General features: G+C 35.7%; 1 protein-coding gene across 1 annotated transcript in view; it reads left to right on the top strand.

Annotated features, from left to right (window-relative positions):
* CSMD3 (CUB and Sushi multiple domains 3) overlaps window positions 1-22,551 on the top strand; it is a 767,625-nt gene that overhangs the window by 442,217 nt on the left and 302,857 nt on the right. Inside the window, exons 16-19 of the mRNA XM_052787755.1 lie at window positions 1,359-1,553; window positions 13,020-13,158; window positions 18,239-18,426; window positions 20,910-21,098. Coding sequence (XP_052643715.1) covers window positions 1,359-1,553; window positions 13,020-13,158; window positions 18,239-18,426; window positions 20,910-21,098 — 711 coding nt within the window. The remainder of the gene's footprint in view (window positions 1-1,358; window positions 1,554-13,019; window positions 13,159-18,238; window positions 18,427-20,909; window positions 21,099-22,551) is intronic.

The following is a 22,551-nucleotide window of genomic DNA, read 5'->3' as shown; positions in this document are numbered from 1 at the left end:
ATAACAATACTGAAAATCTATCTCTGTTGTCTGAAACTAGCAAGAAAAACAGGCAATCACTCTCCTCACTAAAAGTGACGACTGTGCGCAAAATATTGAAAAAGCTTTTGTAGCCCCTATGAAAAGCATGGGATTGCATTATTTTTTAATGCCATCCTCAAATAGTAGACAACTATTCAATGAAAGCACTATTTTCATTCCCAATATATGTAGCATTTCCTAATTCAAAATGTCAATAAATGAATGGTTTCTCTTGTCTGTTATTATGATTCTTAATATTTCCGTAATGCAACATCTGAGAAATCATTCTGCTAAGTTAATGAAATACTACTTTTTTTTAAATTTCATGGGGGAACTTGGATATTTTTTGTCTAGCAGACACATTAGTAAACCTGCAGAAAAAAATTTGTGCTTATTATCTTTTTAGGACGCAGTCCTTTCTGATGTCTCCATATGTAGGCATATATATGAAGTTATAATTTGCAGTGATCACATATGAGGAAGGTGGATATTGTGCTTGTGATATTTGTTCTCACTGAAAAATCAACATTTTTTAAAAGCTAAGATTTATGTGCAGTATTTTTAATAAATAAAATATCAAAATATAATAACTAATTAATGCATGGGTTTTAATGGTATTGCTATAAATATGACTTTGCTCACTTTTGCTGGGAAGATGAGCTTGTTTGCTCTCCCAGTGTAAGGTGTATTGTGTAGTAGAAGACATGGACGATCTTTGTTATAGTGTTTAGATATATGCAGGGAAATTAAAATTTTTTAATTTGCCCATAGATAAACTTGAAATTTTGGAAGGATTTGTACATGCTAGGAATTTCTTTGACCTTAAATATAATGATGTGGTTAAAGTTTCAGTGTTTCTTTCTTTCACTGACATCATGCCTTTTGTTCACCGGCTCTCAGTACAGGAAACAAAATAGACTATGGCAATATCAGGCACACTGAGGTCAGTATGGCTCGAATGGTTGTGATGGTGAATTGAAAACACAAAAAATGACTGAAATTGTTACATAGTAGATGCTTGCCTTTCTGATGGATGCTTCTGGCCCATTGTAACATTGGATAGGATGGGCTATTGGAAAAGAGAACTTAGTCATCACTGAAATCAGCCAGCGCCTAGCTGTTCAAACTAAGATTCTTGCTGATATAACCTTATCATATTGTAAGCAATTTTTTGTACTACTATACATTTTCTGCTGTTGGTCAAGCATTTGTTTCTTACTGCTTCTTAATATAAATAGTTTGCTCTTACTAGCAGAATAAAATCCTAAAAATGTCAGCTTACTTGCAAGAGTTATCACACTATTTCCCCTCCCCATCTTTTTTTTTCTTTTGAAAAGCATTTGGACATAATGAGTGCCCTGATCCTGGAGTGCCAATCAATGCTCGGCGTTTTGGTGACAACTTTCAGCTGGGGAGCTCAATTTCTGTTATATGTGAGGAAGGATTTATTAAAACACAAGGAACTGAAACAATTACTTGCATGCTAATGGATGGAAAAGTAATGTGGAGTGGACCTATTCCTAAGTGTGGAGGTATGTATAATATTTCTTTCTGATTCAGGAGAACTTGCTGTAATGTCTTTTAAGTTGTCACCAAATGAAGTTCAGATTTTTGCAAATGCATAGCACAAAGCTCCTGTAAAACCTAGTCCTTAATAAAGGAGTCCAGTGAGGCATGAGCTTTTATTATAAACCTGTCTGCGGGAGTGAATTTTTCTTATAACTGTTATAAGGACAGAAGAAAAACACAGAAAAAAATGGTATAAACATCAGTGATTCGAGCACTGCTATATAACTTCTGTAACAGTGAAGACTCATTTAAGGAACTTATTAGGATTGGAATGGGAATAGTTTACACTGTTCATACTTTCAGATAGCTCTCATTTGGCACTGGTGGAACTGCAGTATCCCAAAGATATTTTATGCTTGAAAAGATCACTCCTGCCCTTTTTTTTTGTTCTTTTTAAAGCATTTATTTGTCCAATTTGAGAAACTGTTTAAAGCAGTGAGCTTCAGTGCTAGCAATACACCAACAAAATTCATCCCTACATTTTTGAATTCCAGTCCAATTGGTATCATGATTGGCCTCATTAATACCTAGGAGAAAGAAATAGGAGGGAAGAAGAAAATAAGAAAATCTTTCTGTTTCACTGAACCTTATTTTACTATATTACAGGTTTCTGTTCTTCAATATTTAAATCTCTTGTTCAACTTGTCACTCAAGGTTCTTAAGCAGTCAAGAAGTCTGGGGGTTCTGGATTATTTTTTTTAATTATTTTCATCTGGTTTCATATAGAAGGTTTTCTTCAAAATATAGCTATTGACTTCCTACTTCAGACAGATGAACAATGTAAAATAATTTTAGTGCTCAGTGACGTTTGCTGATACAATATTAGAATAGAATGAAGTTATTGATCTCTTTTCAGATCTTCAGCTATGGTATTTAAAACCATTTGAGAAGTTTTACCTCTCTGTTGCAGTGCTTATGTTTCTTCTATCCACAGAGACACCTAGGCTGGGGAAGATTCTCTAAGCAATTGATCTTCCTATTTATAGAAATTAAATACTTGTATACATCACAACCTCTAAAACACAGTGCTATGCATATTTTGTTGGACTTGTTTATACTAATAGATACAGAAATATAATCTTTGCTTCATTCATTGTCTATATTTTAAGATCTCTTCACCTAAAGTGAAAATAAAATTAATTCAGTTGCTTGTAACAATTTTAAAAAAAATATATGATTTAATCAATAATGATATAATCTGATTTATAGTTTGTTAGTTTTTATTTTAAACAAAAGCTTAGCTCTTATTTTCACTATGTAACTGCCTTCCTAACAAAATTTGCTTGATTTTAATACATGAATGTGTCTGCTTATAATATACTTTGCATTCAGTTTACTTTCTGTGATAAATTATTATTGTTTAATAGATGTAAGGTGGGTCAGTTTCCCTAGATAAGATTAGTATAGGCTATAATGCCCTTGCTTTATTATAAGGTTCATGGAGCTATATAACACTGCTAATAAAATATAAGGTTGCATTTTCAATGTTACTTTAAAAACTTAAATTAATGGGGGTATTTTTAAATGTCTGTACATGCTCAAGATAATCTGATCCATAGGTGGTCTGAGACTCTAAATGGAACATATATTGGAATCCCAGAGGTTGGGACACTGGTATATTTCAATTAGATGTATTTATCAACTGTAGAATTAGATATATTTTTAAAATTTAAGATAAAATTTGAAGGCAAATGAAAATATTTTTAAGCTAATAATGTAATTTGGTCTGATGGAGTGTTCAGCATTTTTATTGACTGTGTACACATTTGCCTGTAACACGTAGTGATTTCATATAAGGTGAAATTTGCTTGCCTTACACACACATCATAATTTCATTGTCATACTTGAAGTCAAAGGCATGAACTCCACATACTGACTAGGAGACACTGAATGTACCTGCTGTGCAGTTCTTCCACTGCAGAAATGTCAGCTATTACAATATATAGGAGAGAACCATTTAATAATATATGTGGTGCAGATGCATAGGGTCAGCATACTCATTTTTCAGGGCAATCCTGACCAGCTTCCTTCCAGCCCTGCCCATGGCCCAGGGTCCCATTTCAGCTCAGCCTGGGGCTGTTGGTCCCTGCCCCAGCAATGCCACAAAAGAGCTGGTCTCCAGCCCCTGTTCTCTGCTGATCTCAACAAGCTCTTGGGACTTCCTGGTTTGACCTCAGACCTAACCCTTCAGTTGCATTATTCTGATGGTCACTTGGCTGTCACCAGACCCTTTTCCTGTCACCAATCCAGTCCTGTTCACCTTGCTCAGGTGGAATTGGATGATGCTCTGTCTGTGAAGGCACTAACTCTGCCTGTGTGTGTCTGTGTGCTCCTTGGTGCGTGACTCCTGGCTTTTCCTCTCTAGTGGAGCAGCTTTTGCTGTTCTCTCATGCTTTTGAATTTGGGATTCCTGTCCTTGTGCCTTTCATCCTTCCTGTGTGAGGGTTATATGGAGGATTCTCCCATAATCTCTTGTAATATTATGCTGTTGTACCTGTGCTGCAGCTCTAACCTTGGTCTTCCTGCATAACTCCTGTAATGCTTAATATCCTGCTGTTCTGTAGCATGGGTGATAAGCTCTTGAAAAAAAGGTCTAAAACTATGAATCTACAAGATGTTCAGTGATTAGCCTGCCATCCTCAAAACTTTCTTCATACTCACATATGGAAATTTCCTGCCTCAACCCTTGCACCTTACTATACAAAGAAATAAATAGAAACAAGTTTGTGAGAATTCTTAGATCAAGCTAAGATTGGCTTTCAGTATTTGACATAGACCCATGTTTGACAAAGAGATTCTGGTTGATGACAACCTCTAGTTATGTTATATTTCTAGTGTTTTGTTTTTAACATACTGACAGTGGGTATGAATCTGCCAGGCAACCATCAAATAGAACTGGAAGAAAGAACAGCGTCTGAAAATCAGTGTAAAAAAGGTCAGGGAAATAATCTTTTGGCAAGATGACTAGAGAGTTTTATTTTCTAAAAAACAAGACTCTTTAAGATAAGCCCAGTCACTCAGCTATTCTGAAGGGAAGGACTCCTGGGTCTAGGACATCAGCATGTGATGGTGAAAGTCAAATAAAAAATTCTATTGAATCTTGCACTGCAGGCATCAGGAAGAACCATAATCAGGGGAAGGATAAGAAAGACTTTCTTTTAAAAAACAAAACCAAAAACAAAACAGCAAAACACTATTATTCTCAGATCCCAAATACAAAGAGAAATTACTCCAAATTTAGGCAATCTTACAATGGGCATTATTTTTAATGGAATATTCATAGGAGTGTTTTTGTAAGAGAGTTACTTTTTTGTATTCCAAAGACAATCTTTAACAGTTTCATGGAAATTTTGTGAGAAAATGGAGCTTTGTACTAGTTTAGCAATACTGTATTCCAACTATGGTAGTATACTGGCTCAGAGTAAGGCCATCTGGTATTCCTATTCTTGTTGATATATTTTGTAGTTTACAGGCTCCATATATATTATGAATATGTATAAATGGTTATATACAATAAAATGTAGGTTTTATGAATGTTGGAGCGTTAACCTTCTGGTTGCTGAGGTGAATATGAGTTTAAATACATTATTGTTTGACTGGTACTGTTTGCTGAAGGTAGCATGAAAAAGGGACTTTAAGGTAAAAGGGGATAAACAGTATTTTAAAACCATCAGTGAGGAAAAATGTCTAAATCTGCATATTTAGAAATGTTTGCAACATATTGAATTCTGAACTTTATATAGCTTTTAGAAACCTTTTTTTTCCCTACACAGTAAGAGAAAGATGGGCTGTTATGTCCTTAAAAATACAAAATACTTCTTTACAACAGTTCATCATTTTAACATAGGAGCTTGGTAATCTCCTGAGAAAAATGAAGATCAGACAAACGTATGATAATTCATGATCTTCAATCTGAATGTGTGTCAAAGAGAGCAAAATTAATCTATTTTTGTAATTGAGAGGTCCAGGTTAATATAGACAATGGTATGTACTGTGCTGCTTTGTGAAAATGAGCAACCAAAATGCTTTGCAGACTGTGTTAGGTGAAAAAAATACAGAAATTTAAGAAATAGCCATGTCTTTGAGGGAAAATGCTGTATATTTTACACTATTTTTAGTAGAGACATACGCCTGTCAGCAGTACATTAAGACCTTTCCAACACAATGTTGCTCATTTATTTTCCTTGTGTAGCCTTGTATGCATAATGTCCACTGGAAAGTGGTGTTATGAAACTTTATGGTGCAGCTTTCTCTTGCTGCTGAGTAAGATGCTTCTGCTCTCTGTCTAAATGGATACTTACATGATACTAGTAATCAAAAAATTTGAGGCCTTTCTGATAATTAAATACATAAATAGTTATATTGGTGATGGGGCAGCGTGTAGCCTCAGCAAGTTTGCCACACCAGCAAACCTGGAAGAGTGGCTGATACTCCAGAGGGTTGTGCTGCCATTCCGAGGGACCTCAACAGGTTGGAGAAATGAGCTAATAGGAACCTTATGAAGTTTAACAAGGGGAAGTGCAAAGTCCTGCACCTGGGGAGGAACAAGGCCATGTACTGATACATGCCGGGGGCCACGCAGATGAAAAGCAGCTTTGCAGAAAAGGCCCTGTGGGTGCTGGTGGACACCAAGTTGAACGTGCCCTTGCAGCAAAGGCGGCTAATGGTGTCCTGGGATGCATAAGGCAAAGTATTGCCAGAAGGTTGAGGGAAGTGATCTTTCCTCTTTACTGTGAGTACTGCTGAGGCCACACCTGGAGTTTATGTGCAGTCCTAAGCTCCTCAGTACAAGAAAGGAACATACAGGAGAGAGTCCAATGAAGGGCCACAAAAATTATTAAGGCATTGGAGCATCTCCTATGAGGAAAGGCTGAGAGAGCTGGGACTGTTTAGCTTGAGGAAAAGAAAGCTCGGGGGGGGGGGAATCTTATCAATGTATATTAATACCTGAAGGGAGGGTGCAAAGAAGATGAAGCCACAGCCAGACTCTTTTCAGTGGTGTCCAGTGACAGGACCAGAGGCAATGGGAACAAACAGAAACACAGGAAGTTCCATCTATATCATGAAATGCTTTTTTACTGTGAGGGTGACCAAGCACTGGCATAAGTTGCCCAGAGAGGTTGTGGAGTCTCCTTCCTTGGAGATGTTCAAAAGCTGTGTGGTCATAGTCCAGATCATGTGCTTGTTTAGGTAAATGCATAAATAAATTACTACTGGAGCAGAATTAACTTCCTATCTCTTCTTTTTTTTTTTTTCCCAGTAAAAGTACCTGACCAATTCATTATGAAATCAGTTTAAGGCTACCCCTTGCCTTCGCTGGAAACTGGATCAAGTCTGTATTAAATGTACATGCAGTAGTAATTTAAATGACTCCATCTTTGCAGCAGTAACATTATGTCCTCATAGAATTATAGAATGGTTTGGGTTGGAAGGGACCTGTAAAGATCATCTAGTCCCCCCCTCTGCCATGGGCAGGGACATCTTCAACTAAATTATGTTCCTCAAAGCCCTGTGCAACCTGACATTGAACACTTCCAATGATAGGGCATCCACAACTTCTCTAGGCCAGCTGTTCCAATGTCACACCACTCGCATCATAAAAGATGTCTTCCTTATACCCAATGTAAATCTATGTTCTTTCAGTTTAAAACTGTTATCCCTTGTCCTATCACTACGGGCCTTGATGAAAAGTCTCTTTCTTTCTTGTAAGCCCCCTTTAAATACTGAAAGGCTGTAATAACGTCTCCCTGGAGCTTGCTTTTCTCCAGGCTGAACAACCCCAACTCTCAGCCTGTCTTCATAGGAGAGGTGTTCCATCCCTCTGATCATTTTTGTGGCCCTTCTAACCTGCTCTAACAGGCCATGTCCTTGTGCTGGGGACTTGTTGTGGTTTAAGCCCAGCCAGCAACAAAGCACCATGAAGCCGATGGGGAGGAGAAAACATAAAGAAAAGCACATGGGTCGAGACAAGGACAGGGAGGGATCACTCACCACTTATGGTCACGGGCAAAAACACAGACTCAACTGGGGCGAAAAAACAAAATCAATTTAATTTACTACCAATTAAATCAAAACCAGGTAATGGGAAGTAAGCGCAAATCTTAAAAAATCTTTCTCCACCCCTCCCTCCTTCCCAGGCTTAACTTTAATCCCCATTTTCTCTACTTCCTCCCCCCAGTGGCGCAGGGGGATGGGGAATGGGGGTTGGGGTCAGTTCATCACACGTTGTCTCTGCCGCTCCTTCCTCCTCAGAGGGAGGACTCCTCACTCTTCCCCTGCTCCAGCGTGGGGTCTCTCCCATGGGCTGCAGTCCTTCATGAACTACTCTGGCATGGGTCCTTCTCACAGGCCACAGTCCTTCAGTCACAGACTGCTCCAGCGCAGGCTTTCCCATGGAGTCACGGCCATCTTGGGGGGCATCCACCGGCTCTGGCGTGGGCTCCTCCCCGGGCTGCAGGTGGGCATCTGCTCCCCCACTCCCCTCCATGGGCTGGGGGGGGACAGCCTGCCGTCTCACCATGGGCTGCAGGGGCATTCCCTCCTCCCCCGCTCCTCCTCCCCCTCCTTCCTCACTGACTTCGGTATCTGCAGAGGGGTTCCTCTCACATTCCAGTCCCCCTACTCACTGCAGGTTCCCCTTCTTAAATCTGTTCTCCCAGAGGCGCTACCACCGTCACTGATGGGCTTGGCCTGGGCCGGTGGTGGGTCCGACTTGGAGCTGGGGAAGCTTCTAGCGGGTTCTCCCAGGAGCCACTCCTGTGGCCCCCTCCCCTGCTACCAAAATCCCACCACACAAACCTAATATAGGACTCCAGAGCTGGATGCAGTACTCCAGGTAGGCTCTCACATGAGCAGAGGGGAAAAATCACCTCCCTCGAAATGCTGGCCATGCTTCTTTTTGCACAGCCCAGGATATGGTTGGCTTTCTGGGCTGCAAGCACATGTTGCTGGCTCATGTCCAAGTATTTCATCCACCAGTACCCTCAAGTCCTTCTCTGCAGGACTGCTTTCAAAACATTCATTTCTCATCAACTTCAGAAGGTCTGACAGATCTCATTTGCTTTGGAAGTGAATATTGAAATGTTCTGGTAACAGGCCAAAAGTTTCTTCTTGTGTTTAGAAATAAGTGATAAGTAATTGTTGCATTCAGATAGTTACAAAATCCATACATATAGTGTATAACTCACTTTCAGTGCTTTATTAATGTTGTGGTCTAACCCCAGCCAGCAACTAAGCACCATGCAGCTGCTTACTCACCTCCCTCACAGTGGGATGGGGGAGAGAATCAGAAAGGTAATAGTGAGAAAACTTGTGGGCTGAGATAAAGACAGTTTAATAGGTAAAGCAAAAGCCATGTGTGCAAACAAAGCAAAACAAGGAATTCATTCCCTGCCTCCCATCAGCAGGCAGGTGTTCAGCCATCTCCAGGAAAGCAGGGCTCCATTATGTGTAATGGTTACTTGGGAAGACAAATGTCCCTCCCTTCCTTCTTCTTCCCCCAGCTTTTGTTGCTAAGCATGATGTCCTGTGGTCTGGAATATCACTTTGGTCAGTTGGGGTCAGCTGCCCTGGCTGTGTCCTCTCCCAGCTTCTTATGCCCCTCCAGCCTTCTTGCTGGCTGGGCATGAGAAGCTGAAAAATCCTTGACTTAGTCTAAACACTACTTGGCAACAACTGAAAACGTCAGTGTGTTATCAACATTCTTTTCTTACTGAATCCAAAACATAACACTATACCAGCTACTAGAAAGAAAATTAAGTCTATCCCAGCTGAAACCAGGACAACTAACTAAGATGCTTTATTCCACAATAAAAGAAAACTAAAAATCTTTGTCTCCATATAGATGCCTATGATGTAAATAAATATGTGTGTGTGTCTAATGAGCCTGGCAAAGAAACAAAGAAAGCTCATCCTTCACTTTACAAAATGAAATTCAGGGGAAAATTTCCAGCTTGATTACATCAGCTGTGTATGAACTTTGAGGCTTGCTGAATTCCCAGGTCATTTGGTGAATTTTTTTAGAGAAGTGTCACAAAACTAAAACCAAACAAATATGGTCAAAAAACAAAAAAGAAAAAACAACCCTATAAGATTTTTCCTTAGAAAATGTGTTTAGTCCCTGAGAGTTTAGATCGTGAGAAACTCACCAAATCTGAGTTGGATCAAATCCTTAATTAGCAATTAAGCAAAGAAGCTCATGCTAACAATAACTGTCATGTATTTATAGTTCTATAGGCTAATGTATTTACACCAATATTCACCAGAACCAACAAAGTATTTCAGCATACTTCTAACTGGAGAAATTGTATTTTCCTAGTGTCTATAAGATACCATGTGGCATACTTTATTATTATGTATAATAAAGTTTATATATACACACACACACACACTCTCTGAAGTTCATGTTCTTCTCTAATTATTTGTATAGATGAACAAATCCCACTCTTGGCACATATCCATGTTATGTGCAAGAGGGAAGATTAAGGTGACAAAGATCCTTAGTTTAATCCTGGTATCTCTTCATTCAACCCCAAGGCACCCAATCCTAACAATTTCTGCTGCAGTTTGCAGCTTAGAATCTGCTTGTTGATAACGTTTACACCTCAGTAGTGTTAAAAAGTTCTGCTCTCCAGAACACTGTGCCCTTATTCCAGGAGTGGAATTGGTATGGCCAGAACATTTTCTGGAAATACAGCTGTAAAAGAGCAAATAATTGTTTTGAGTCCCCCGAAAACCATTTCCTCTTCAGTGAGGAGATATAATGAGATACAAGGCTGTTGCTTGATAACCTTATTAAGCTGAACTTGGAGAAACCACTTATCCAGTTAGTTTAATTCTTATTTATATAACACAGGAAAAGTAGGTAGTTTCATTAGGACTTTGTCTAGAATAAGGGATATCTAGTGTTTGATACTGTGTTCTTGAGAAATCTTTGACAAATCTTTGTTCTCATCCAGGTTGCATCAGTGCACATCTGTACCGCACAACAGATAGTAATGGAAAAGAGAATGAAGTAAATGGTACAAGTTTACTGTCTGCTTTGTATGATTTAGCACTGTCCACAAAAGGTGCTACTTACTTCTTCATGGCTGGCATTTTGGGGAAGCAATGAATTTTGCTTCTGTAAGGCACTGAAATGTATGTTGCTTGTTTTCTTCTTTGCCTCACATAGAGAACATATAAATAGGTCTGATCAAAAAGATTTTGTGAAAGAAAAATGAGTTTTAATGTAAAGTGTCAATTGAACAGCTAATACATTCTGCAGATTTCTTTTTCCATAAAACAGTCAGCAATTCCTGAGAATAAAGAAATTGTAGACTGCTCATCATTTGAGAGAGTGGTCACCAGTTTAAGAGCATGGTCTGTGTAATGCTTTCCTCTTTTAAATGCTGCTTTGTTGACCATCTTGGAAAACATATTTGCTGCAGAAAATAACACCTTATCAGGTCCTTATCACCTTGTATTTTCATCAAAGAAAGCTTGCACAAATAATACTCACTCACACAAGTCAGAGCAACTGTGAAAAAGCTTTTTTTACAGTATTACTCCTAACTGCCTATACTTAAGATTCTAGGTAATCCATTTTAGTTAATTTTTTTTTTTTTTTTTTTTAAAATACATCTTACTAAATGTCCCTACTTGCAACAGTTTTTACTGAAGTAGCTGGATTCACTAAAGGATGGAAATATGCCAGCACTTTAGTGAGTGAAAAAGTTTAGTTTAAAGACAAGTATTTTACAATTTATTTTTTCCCAGTAATTACTTAATAAGTACTTGAAATCAGTTATTTGATATGTAACATTGTAGATCAAGGAAAATATATCTTATTCTTCTAGAGGAAAACATATTCAGAGATAGTTGCTTTTCTGTCTTGTCCCCTGTGGATCAAGGAGACTTTTGTTTTGTATATTTGTCTATATAGGTGTGTTTAGTATATTCACATATATGCATAATACACATATAGAAAGATACATAGATACAGTCTTTTGAGGATGTTTACACTTGTGCTGAACAATATATGTTCAATTTACCACACTGAATATGCATTAAATTCATAAGATGTCCTAGATATTTTAAATTGCTAGGAAAACATTATGATTTGTTACCTGTTTTAAAAATGTTAATACTTCTAGTGATGGAATGACTGCATTTCTTAGATATCTAGAATTCAAGATAATTCTGTGCATTAGTTGCTCTATTTGGGGAATATCAATCTCCTACCGAAAAGAAATGAACTAAAACATGCCAAGCACTCCCATGGTCTTTCCCTCACCCATCCATACCACTGGGATGATCTCACAAAAGTCTGATGACACATGCACTTGACTTTACATAGACATGTAGATCCATCAGATGTAATGGGTTTGCATTCATGCATGAAATTAAAAACCTGCATAGAGCGTTGCAAGACTTAAACCTAAAAGATCTGTCCTTTAGGAGTATTGGTCATATGGTTCTTACTCTTTTCACCTGTGAGATTATACCATCTTTGTGTTAGACTAGTGCTCTCCATAGCCAAAATCAGCATCAGTCAAACATGATTATTAGTTCTGAGAATCTCTCTTCTGCCCTATGACTAACTGTCTTCACACTGATCAGCTAATGGAAACTTCCCTCACTCTGTACCAGATTCTCTTCAACTATTTATGAAGAATTGTTACCAAAGAAATGCTCTTCATTTGTAATACCTACAGCTGTGGAGATTATTCCTGTAATTAATGTGTCATTAAGCCATTGAAAAACTTTAAATATGATTACCAACAACTTTGGTTTCAATTATGTTTTAATACAGTTTTCCTAGCTTGTATTTGCTCACTGTCTCTGAGAGAAAAACTACATGTTATTTCTAGTAATTCTGCTTGCAGATATATATGTTACAGTATTTAATATATATTTGCCAAATGCTTTAAAAATATCAACTAATTCTGTAAGAATGGTAAGTTTGTATTTTTCATGAATGAGGAATTTGAACTGCCAACACAACAAGCAAAATGTATGAGGTATGACAGTGGATTCATGTCAAAAGAACAACTCACTAGTTTCTAGCTTGATACTCAACTGAAGCTTTTGCAAGTTTTTCAGATCTCTCTGCTCACATTTAAAAGCAGAAGTAATGATACTTTTTAAACACTATGTTTTGTTGTGTGTCCTTTATTACAGGAAAATCGATGGTACCTGTAAGAATACATTATAAAAAGCTTTGTCAGAATTTATTGAACAGTTTATTTTATCTTTTTAAGGTTTTAATTCAGTTGTCTCCATCTAATTCTGAACACCACAGTCTGTCAGCTTTGAAGCCTTGTTGCATCTTCCTGCAACTGGATTTTTTTTAATTTGTTCCTTATAGATGTTCTATATTGAAAGTGATAATTGTGAATTACATATAAGAAGTCTGTGTTATTATACCTTTCTCTTTGTTTCATTTTTAGCTCCATGTGGTGGGCATTTTTCATCTCCCAGTGGAGTAATCCTCTCTCCAGGCTGGCCAGGGTATTATAAAGATTCCTTGAATTGTGAGTGGGTGATAGAAGCTGAACCAGGACACTCTATCAAAATTACATTTGAAAGGTCTTGGCTAATGTTTTTCTTATTTAATATTTTCCAGTTTTACCCAGAAGCAGGAGTTTATTAGCTCTGTCATAACATTAATTTGCACTGTGTCTAAAATCAAGCAATTGTTTTATCAGGTAGGATTTTCTAAAACACCTTAGTGCCTTCAGAACATAAATTTTATCTTCAGTGTAATTTCTACTTTGATGCACTGAAAAGCTTTTGAAATTCCTACCCTCTTGCATATATCTAAGCCTGTCTGGCCCAGGTAAAAATTCTGTCTGTTTTTAAAGATTAGCATGTTTTATTTGCTCATAACCGTGATGAATTATACTTATGAAGTATTTTTTTTCTCTCAAACCTGTGAAATCTTCAATTCTGAAAATCTGAATCAACTGTGAAAACTGAATTAAATGCACTCATATTTTTATCCAACATGAATCTTTAATTCTCAAATCAGCTGATCTGTTTTTGTGAAAGGACTGTGTGCTCTCAGGATGGAATTCCAGTTTCCCCAAATTACTGCAGCATTCTACTTTTCCTACATTACTGCCTGTTACTTAGGTCCCTTCCTGATTCCAAGGATTGAAATGTGCTGAGGACCTTAAATTTCTCATGGTAGCAAGACATGGGCATTTCATATAAGCTCTTTATGAGAAAGCAAAACAGAAAATATATTTTAAAAAAATGCTGCATTCTACATATTTTCAAGGATGTTTTAGATTCTTTTTAATTGTAAATATTATAAAGTTAGATGATGATCCAGGAAAAAAGGGCCTTTGATGATCAAAGTTTTAGCGCACAAATATCATGCAAGTACTTTTCAGTTGCTATTTATGCAGCATATTTTGACTACTCTTGGTCACCCTCAACTTAGAAGGTATTGCTTCATTTTAGTATAATTCAAAAGTTGTTTTTAGCAGAATATGAAAATTACCATCTTTTCTTGGCAAAATTTCTCATTGTGATAAGATTGTTTAAAACTTTTTTCTAGTACTATAGCTTACACTATAATAAAGTGTTCACATGCCATTATATACAATCAGAGGACAGGTAATATGGACACTTCAAAGGTATTTCCTATCCTTAACATTAAATGAAAGCTAGTCTTCCAAAATCACTAGTGCTGTACATCAGCTTAAAATGAAGCTGTACCAAATTTTTGCTAATTAAAATAAAAAAGAGAAGTGAATAACTCCCTCTTGCAGAAATTAATCAAACTCATATTAGTTCAAAATTAAAAGAAAATTATTAGTTTTCTTTATTGTCTTGTAAAGCAAAATGAAAAAGAACAATTTTGGAACTTTCATTAACTCACGTTTTTGAAAAGAAAAATATAATTTCAAATAATTTATTTTTAATTCAGCATTTCATTTTCAACTACACATTTCATGTGGAGAGTCATTTCAAAGTGAAAAGCATTTGCCTTTTTATTTGCAAAATTCTATGCCAGCTGGATTTTCTTCCTTTGCACCCAAGTTTCATTAAATCTGACAATCTCTTGTGTACACTTTTTGTTTGTAATGCATTAATGCCTTGTCATAAAATTGCACAACCCCTATTACTCTTGTAGCTAAGAGCAATAAGAACAAGATGTGGTCTCTTCAGATCACAGAGAGAGTGCCTATCCTCTTTATAACCTGATCTCATTATGACATTATGACACTTCTTTTTCCATTGCTGCTCATTTTTGGCACTCCTATCGCTTGCCATAATTGGACTGATATGCATATTGCTCAGATGCAGCAATCCAGAAAGGCCCTACTTACATAAAGGTGTGTGTATGCTTATGTGTTTCTGTGCAGGAGTACATGTAAAAATATATCCATATATGTTCACACAAATGCACTTAGATATGTAATTACATGTTTGCGTGTAAAGAAGAAGTTATTATATAAACCAAATAATGAAATAAATCTTTACAGTGTACTGAAAGAACACATTTTGTAAACTATTATAATGTTAGGAGGTTTACTTAAACTTTATTATTTTCACATAATTTAAATTTACATTCTGAGGCATTCATACATTAGCTTCTTTTTAAAAACTCATTCTAGTCTGACTGTCCTTGTTCTGCTCCTTCCACTTGCAAATCTTCAGCTGGACTTTCTTAAGACAGAAGGTTAATTTTGTTGAAATATACACTTTTAAAACTCTAGCCAAATGGCTTTCCTATTTAATTAAAAAAAATAAACAAACTCGTATTTTGACAAGTCCTTTACATTTCACCTTTGTCCTGAAAAACAGAGAAATACTTTTTCTACCCTTTCTTGATGCAAATACTAAGACTTCCACAATATGTGTAGTTATTTGAAAGATTTTTAATTTCTCAGGGCAAAACATTTACAGTACATGTCTAGAATCTTTACATCCTTTCTTTTTGGATTTCTAAGAGGAAGGGAACAGTTCTTACTAATACATGTTTTCTGCAGAGTGACACCTTAACATTACATCCGTTTATCACTTGCACAGTAGTTTATTTCTTTTTAATCTCCCATATTCCTATCTTCCTATGACTTCTCTCTTACGATGTTGCATATGTGTGAGTTAATGCATTCTATGACTGTACACTAAAGTGTTCCTGTGCCATGGAGCCAGAGGCATAGGTGAAAAGAAAGAGATTTACAGACAAAGCAAATAATAATAACAACTATTATTTTTTGTGCTTTCAGATGTTTCGTAATAACTTTTTCATATTTTGTTTTATGATCGTGCATGTATACTTTAAAGAGTTTACTCCTGTTGTACAGGCATAGCTACGATAGAGAATCTGTTGGATTTTTGTTATAAATAGTAGCTTATTAGGCTGAATTGAAATGATAGAAGTGAGAAATGCAAGTGCCATTCCTTATTGTAATGAAGTGTTTATCAAGAAGCCTAATTATGAGTATTTAAATGCTAGGGACGTTAATCAGCAAACTACTGACTGGAGTACTAGTCACATTTGACTAAAGAGTATACACTGTGCAGCAGGATATTCTACTCATATCCTGACACTGCATTGAGTTGATAGGTTGTCTCTTACAAAGATGCATGTTGTAAATACTAAAGCAGCTTTAGCTGTTCAAATAAGATAAAAAAGCATGTGTCACCTCCTATGTTAAAGTTTGTTTCACTCCTGTCTGCTTGAATGAGTTTTTGTGCATCCTCCCTAAGAATAGACCTGACATAGCAGTGAAGCCATCCCGGTTTAAGAATAGTGACTAGTTAAGTAGGAAAGAATCTTGGAGTGGTCTTACATGAAACACAAAGTATTTTTTATTTATTTTCCTATAAATCCCTACTGTTTTCTCACACCAGGGAATAACCAGGTGATATGTAAATATATCTGATAAGTTGAACATCAAGAGGAAAGGTATTCAAGCAAAAAATAATATAAGCATCACCCTTATAAATTAAATTTAAATTGATCACGTTTCTGAGCTAAACGACCAAGCAAAGGCATTGTACATAATCCCCCCTTCAAATTTCTTTCAGTTCATCTCACTAAAAAAAAAGTCCTCACTCTTTTTTTCTTGGGTGCTTACTCATTTTTCTCATCTCCTTATTTTTCTGCTGTTTGTGGTGGTGTATGTAGTCTTTGAGCAACTAGTACTTATGACAGGATTTCTGATACGCCTTTGGAGACTCGATTTCATCGTGTCTTGACTGGCCTGATAGTTGCTTTGCATTTATGGGGTCAATGTTTTTTTAGACTTTCTGTCTCCAGTATGCTTTTGATAAAGCAACCAAGAAAGCAGAGCAAGCCTAAATGATCTCTTTTCAAGATTGCTTCTGTTTTTTATGGATTAGTGGGAAAAACAAGTACTGGAAAAAACAAGTTAATGCCTAGTAGCTTTTTAGCAACATATGATTGTGAGTTCATGTGGAAACTAGCAAAAAAAAGAAATTTTCAGTTCTCCTGCTTCTAGGCTTATCCTGCTTCATTTCCATAACTCCTTATTACTTTATTTCTGTGCTATTTTCTATGTTTTTTAATAGGAGTGGGACATGGATGAAAGAAAACACGTTTTGGAGGTTTAATTTGGCTTCTCATCTTTCACCAGATACCTTTAGATCTTTAGGCTCAGACTCATGGGACATAAATACTGAAATACAAAGTTCCTCAGTACATTGGCATTAGTCATGTATTCATGCCTTGAATGGATTTCACAAAGCTGAATTAGGCATCTAAGTGAATCAGAGAGAGAATTAGGAGTATCCGAAGAGTCCTTGTAGGATCCTGCTGTTAATTGTTTCTTTTTAATTCCGAAAGGGTTTTTCAATAATCCGTCAGAAAGTCCATTAAAGCAGTATGATTGATGTAAGGTCTGTCATGGCAAAAAAGAGAGAAACCACTGTCAAAATACCAAACAGGTGTTTGGGTTTGCTGATACCATCTAAAACAAGGAAAGCAAAGAGATATCTAGCAGTACTGTCACACTGAGCTTTTCCTTGACGGAGACAGCACACATGCAGTCTCTAAACAGGCATTTTGCTTTATAGTGCTTTCTAAATAGGACTTCTAATTTTTTTTTACCATAACTTCTGCCACCACTTTAGACTGGGCCTCAACTGGCACAAAGCCACTGGAGTCTCAGAGCATACATAAGTAATTCTATCACTGCTTATAGATGATTTTAAGGGTAGACACTCAGAGTATGATTCTTTGATAATATAAAGTACCTTGATGATATTTGTGCCAAGTGGAATGGATATAATAAACGAATGCATCAACATATCCTCTTAAATTACTTAATTTTTCCAAAAAGAAAAATAATTTTGTGCTATAAAATAGTATATGCAAGTAATATTAATCTTTGCTAACAAACTATGTGTTTCTGGCTTTTGTTTCCTGCAATACAAACCAGCTCAAGGAGTTTAAACATACTGCTCATCTTACTAAGGCACTAACCTGAAATTCAATTATTGTATTAATTATATAGGATAATTAATACTATTATATTGATATTGTAAAATAGATATGTGCAGAAATAATTAAAAGAATATGACCAGGAAAGGAGCATAGTTTTAAAATATGGCTTACTTTATATGGGTTTATTGAATTTGTTTTAAACGCTTCTTATATTTGTGCCTCTGTGTGTTTCCTCAATTCCAGATTTCAGACAGAACTCAATTATGATGTTTTGGAAGTTCATGATGGACCAAACTTGTTATCTCCACTTCTGGGATCTTATAATGGTACACAGGTCCCACAATTCCTGTTTAGCAGTAGCAATTTCATTTATCTTCTCTTTACAACTGACAACAGTCGTTCTAACAATGGATTCAAGATTCACTATGAAAGTAAGTCATTCTGAATTGTATTATTTGATTTCCCCATCAGTCATAAATATATAAAGGTGCACAGGTGTCATCTTTGGTAAATTTCTGTTATTTCTCAAACTGAGAAAGATTTAGTGATGTTAAACTGCAAAACAGATGCCCAGTAATTTCACTTAACAATTTAATGTCATTGCTGTACTGCTCCATGCTTTAAGAATCAGCAAATGTGAATGGGAAGCAAATGCCTTTCTTCTGGATGTTGCTTTTATGTCATGTTATTCTTATCTCCTGTACAATGCATTTTTGTGTGTGTAAAACTGCACGAGATCAGGAAGATTATGAAAATCTAAGCAAATACCTAAATTACTGTCCTGATTGATGTACCTGCAGCTCTAACTGAAGGTAATAGGATATGCAGGTTACATTAATGAGCTGAAAGTCAAGCTATGGAATTGCTTGATTATGGATTTTTAGGGATCTAAAAACCTGCATATGTGATTTGTTCTGACATATAGAAATATTCTTTTTCCCTTACTGTAGTCATATAAACTACACAGCAGAAAGCATCTGTTAGATTTCATACTTTACGAATTCTTAGAATTCATATAAGTTGATATCATGTCATTTACTTTTTGTGTTTCTAAATATACCTTTTGTTGTAATAAGTAATATTTTCATGTGAAATAATATTTTTCTGTAATGACTGTCTAATTTGCTTAATAAAGGTCATGAGCACACTGTTATCTATCCATTTCTGTTTCATACTCCTCCTTGTTGGAACTACCACCAAGCAATTTTCAGATGTTCTTAATTTTTTACTTTATTTTTGACCATTTTCACTATTCCTGACCACTAATGATAAAGATATTAAATACAATCTATGTGGAGGTGACTTTGCCAGATAAAATTTGGGCTGATTTGAACTCCAGTGAATGTCAAGTTCTGGCTGTTTATCAAAAAAAATCTATTATTATTCCAAAATTCTTTACTGTCCTAGCCTTCACCCACATACTTCCATTTGTGTCGTCTTCTACATTGTGAAGAAGTGATGATTTTGTTAAGTTCTCATCCATTCTGAGGTTTGAAGGATGGCTATCCTTACACATCAGGAAAACTAGATTAATATTGCCAGCAGAGACCACTAAATTCTTAAAATGATTGGCTAAATGAATAATGTTAAATGGTAGAAATTACACTTTGGGAATGTGAACAGCAAAAAGAGGAAAGCTGCACTTATTACAAATATCCTTATATCAAACAATTTCAATTAAATAAAGTTGGAAAGGAAATCTGAAATTTCATTATAAATGAATTCTTCAATTTCATTATAAAATCCCTTTTTTTTCTAAAATTGATCCTCACCCCACAGTTCTATCTACGCTAGTGAAGAATGAAATTTAGATTTGTACTACCAGAGAACATTGAAAATATACATCTTTACCATTTTTACACAAAATCAACCATTTTCAGTAGTTGCTTTTCTGCTTAACATCCTCTGTTTATAGATAGACATCTAGTATTAATTTTATTTTTGTTTAAATCTTACTGGTTCATCGTCTTATATTATCCAGCACAACCCAATTCTGATTTCCCTTTTCTGGATAATAATAATGATTAATGGTCCTCTATTCAACACTTCTCTCTTCAAATATCCTATTGAAAGCTGAAGTCTTTTATATGTTTTCTTATTTTCTGTGCTAATAATTTCTTTCCACTCTGAATTTCCTTGTAAGGGAGGATATTTTATGGCTTTTGTGTAGGAATAAAGGAATAACACCCATAAAAAATCTTACTTTGAATATTTCTTCTAATTTGCTAACTTCAGTAATATTCCTAGAGTTTTTTATTTCTTTCTTTGTTTTTCCCTGATGCTTTTATAATGAAGTTAAACTTCTCACTGGGAAATAATCTAAAAGGTTTAATTTTTTTAGCACACATTAAAATTCACTTTATCAAGTCAAATTCTATTTATTCCTTTTTCTGCTATTCTTTATCTTCTCAGTAACTCACATATCAAATAACATCAGGTATGAGAATTATTTATGTAAATAATTGATCTATGTAAATATTTCAAGAATAAATTTCAAAAGAAATAAAAAGCATTTTAGCTAGGATAACAAAGTTTGATCAGGAAAAAAATAAAGGCTGGAAATCAGAATTTTGAGTGATCATCAAGGCTTTTCAACATCAGCATCAGGGACAAAATCACTTAATGTTACTGAGATAGGATCAAACTAAATATCCTGTAAATTATGTGTTTTTCTCTCCAACAGTGGCAGGATGCAATTCATTATCCATAACATCTTGTAACAGTAACACAGAGAAACATAATGCAAGGATAGTTCACCAAAAATTTGTGATAATGAAGCCTTCACCCCCACTCACAGCACAGTGAATTACTTAAATTAATAAAAAACATTCTATAGGTTGTTTATTTAACCATTTTCTTTTTTTGTTTGTTTGTTTGTGTGTTTGGTTGGGTTTTTTGTTTTTTTCTCATCTAGGTGTAACTGTTAATACTTACTCTTGCTTGGATCCTGGCATACCAGTGCATGGACGTCGTTATGGACATGACTTCTCTATAGGTTCCACTGTCTCATTTAGTTGTGATCCGGGTTATAGGCTGAGTCATGAGGAGCCTTTGCTATGTGAAAAAAATCACTGGTGGAGTCACCCACTCCCAACTTGTGATGGTAAGGATGAATGGATAAAATACAGAGTACCTTAAAATATACACATTTTGCCGAACTATTGTTAGCCAAAATGAGTTATATGTTGGAGCTTGTAAAACCTCTATTTTTAGGAAAAAAAGAATAGTTAGAGGAAACAAATGTTATATACTTCTGTTTGATGAAATATTTAGTAGTAAAAGTAGAGAATACTATATAATTCTTTAAATCAGCAGATTATTGAAGATAGGTCTATCTGAATATATGTTACCATGAGCTGATTGCCAATTAGCTCAAAGCATGCAAGGTTAATGTATATCTGCTTGGAAAGCACTTATTACAAGCTACAAATGTTTGTGTTTGGGTATCTATCTAGGGACACAGGTGTGCTGACATACAAAACATGACATGAGGTTTATTTATACCTGACTCAAAAACTGCATTTTCTCCTGTTTCATGTTGATCACTGCATTCCTAGCTTGTTAACAGAACTTGACAACCTCCAATCACTGTAGGAATTGATTAGGGCCAAATTATACCTGATGATTAAGTGTATGATTGGTAAACCAGACAAAAATGGTATCGAGTAACATGTCATACCTTTTGGAGTCTCCACCATATCATTAACAAAGTCTGCTTGAAAAATTATCTAATAGTTTCAGCCATCTCTTGTTACCTAAATTTTTCATTTTAATCCATTTTCCCAGTTAGGGTGATATCAGTTATATTTAATATTAAGAAAGTATGTTGTAATGTTTATTAACTTGTGTATTTGAGATGTTTTCCTCTCAAAATAGTTTTTTTTTCCTTTGAGCACGGTACATGCTTTTCTGGTGATAAAAATGTTATCAGGAATACTGTACTCACTTAATTCTAGAGTAGTATTTAACAAAAAAAAATCTACTGAACTTATATGAGCTACATAATGCACATGATAGTATATTTTTCTAAAACAGTTCTTAGTATCTCAGGACACTAAGTTAGAAAGAAAAAGCTGAATTTGAATGAAGACTAACAAAAAAGCTCACTGAATCGTGTGATTTGCCATCTGGAAATATAGTCATTTTCAACTGTATTTCTTTCTTGTAAAAAATGGTAGAGGTTTTCTCAGCCTTCAGCTTATTTATTTAGCAAATGCTTTGGTTTTTGTATTTCAATAGGTTGAACACATCAGTATATGATGATACTCAAAATTTGTGGTGGTAGAAAGGGGGGCAAATAATCACTTTCCTGAAAATGGGACTCTGTAGTTCAGCAAGCCTGTTTCCTAAAGGATTCTGCTTCTCAGCCAGGTTCTTGGAATGAAGAATTGCAGGGTTCCCACAGCTCACAGTCAAGGGAACTATATTTTGCTGAGTAGGCCATAAACATAAGATACGTTTTCTTACGGTGATAGGTACTAGATGGTAACCATCTAAACCAAACAGTACTAACACACTCCCTATGAATACTGTCCTCTGCTGTGAAGTAAAATTTC

This window comes from Harpia harpyja, chromosome 5, assembly GCF_026419915.1.
Source record: "Harpia harpyja isolate bHarHar1 chromosome 5, bHarHar1 primary haplotype, whole genome shotgun sequence".
Classification (NCBI taxonomy): domain Eukaryota; kingdom Metazoa; phylum Chordata; class Aves; order Accipitriformes; family Accipitridae; genus Harpia; species Harpia harpyja.
This window is presented reverse-complemented; position numbering and strand designations above follow the sequence as displayed.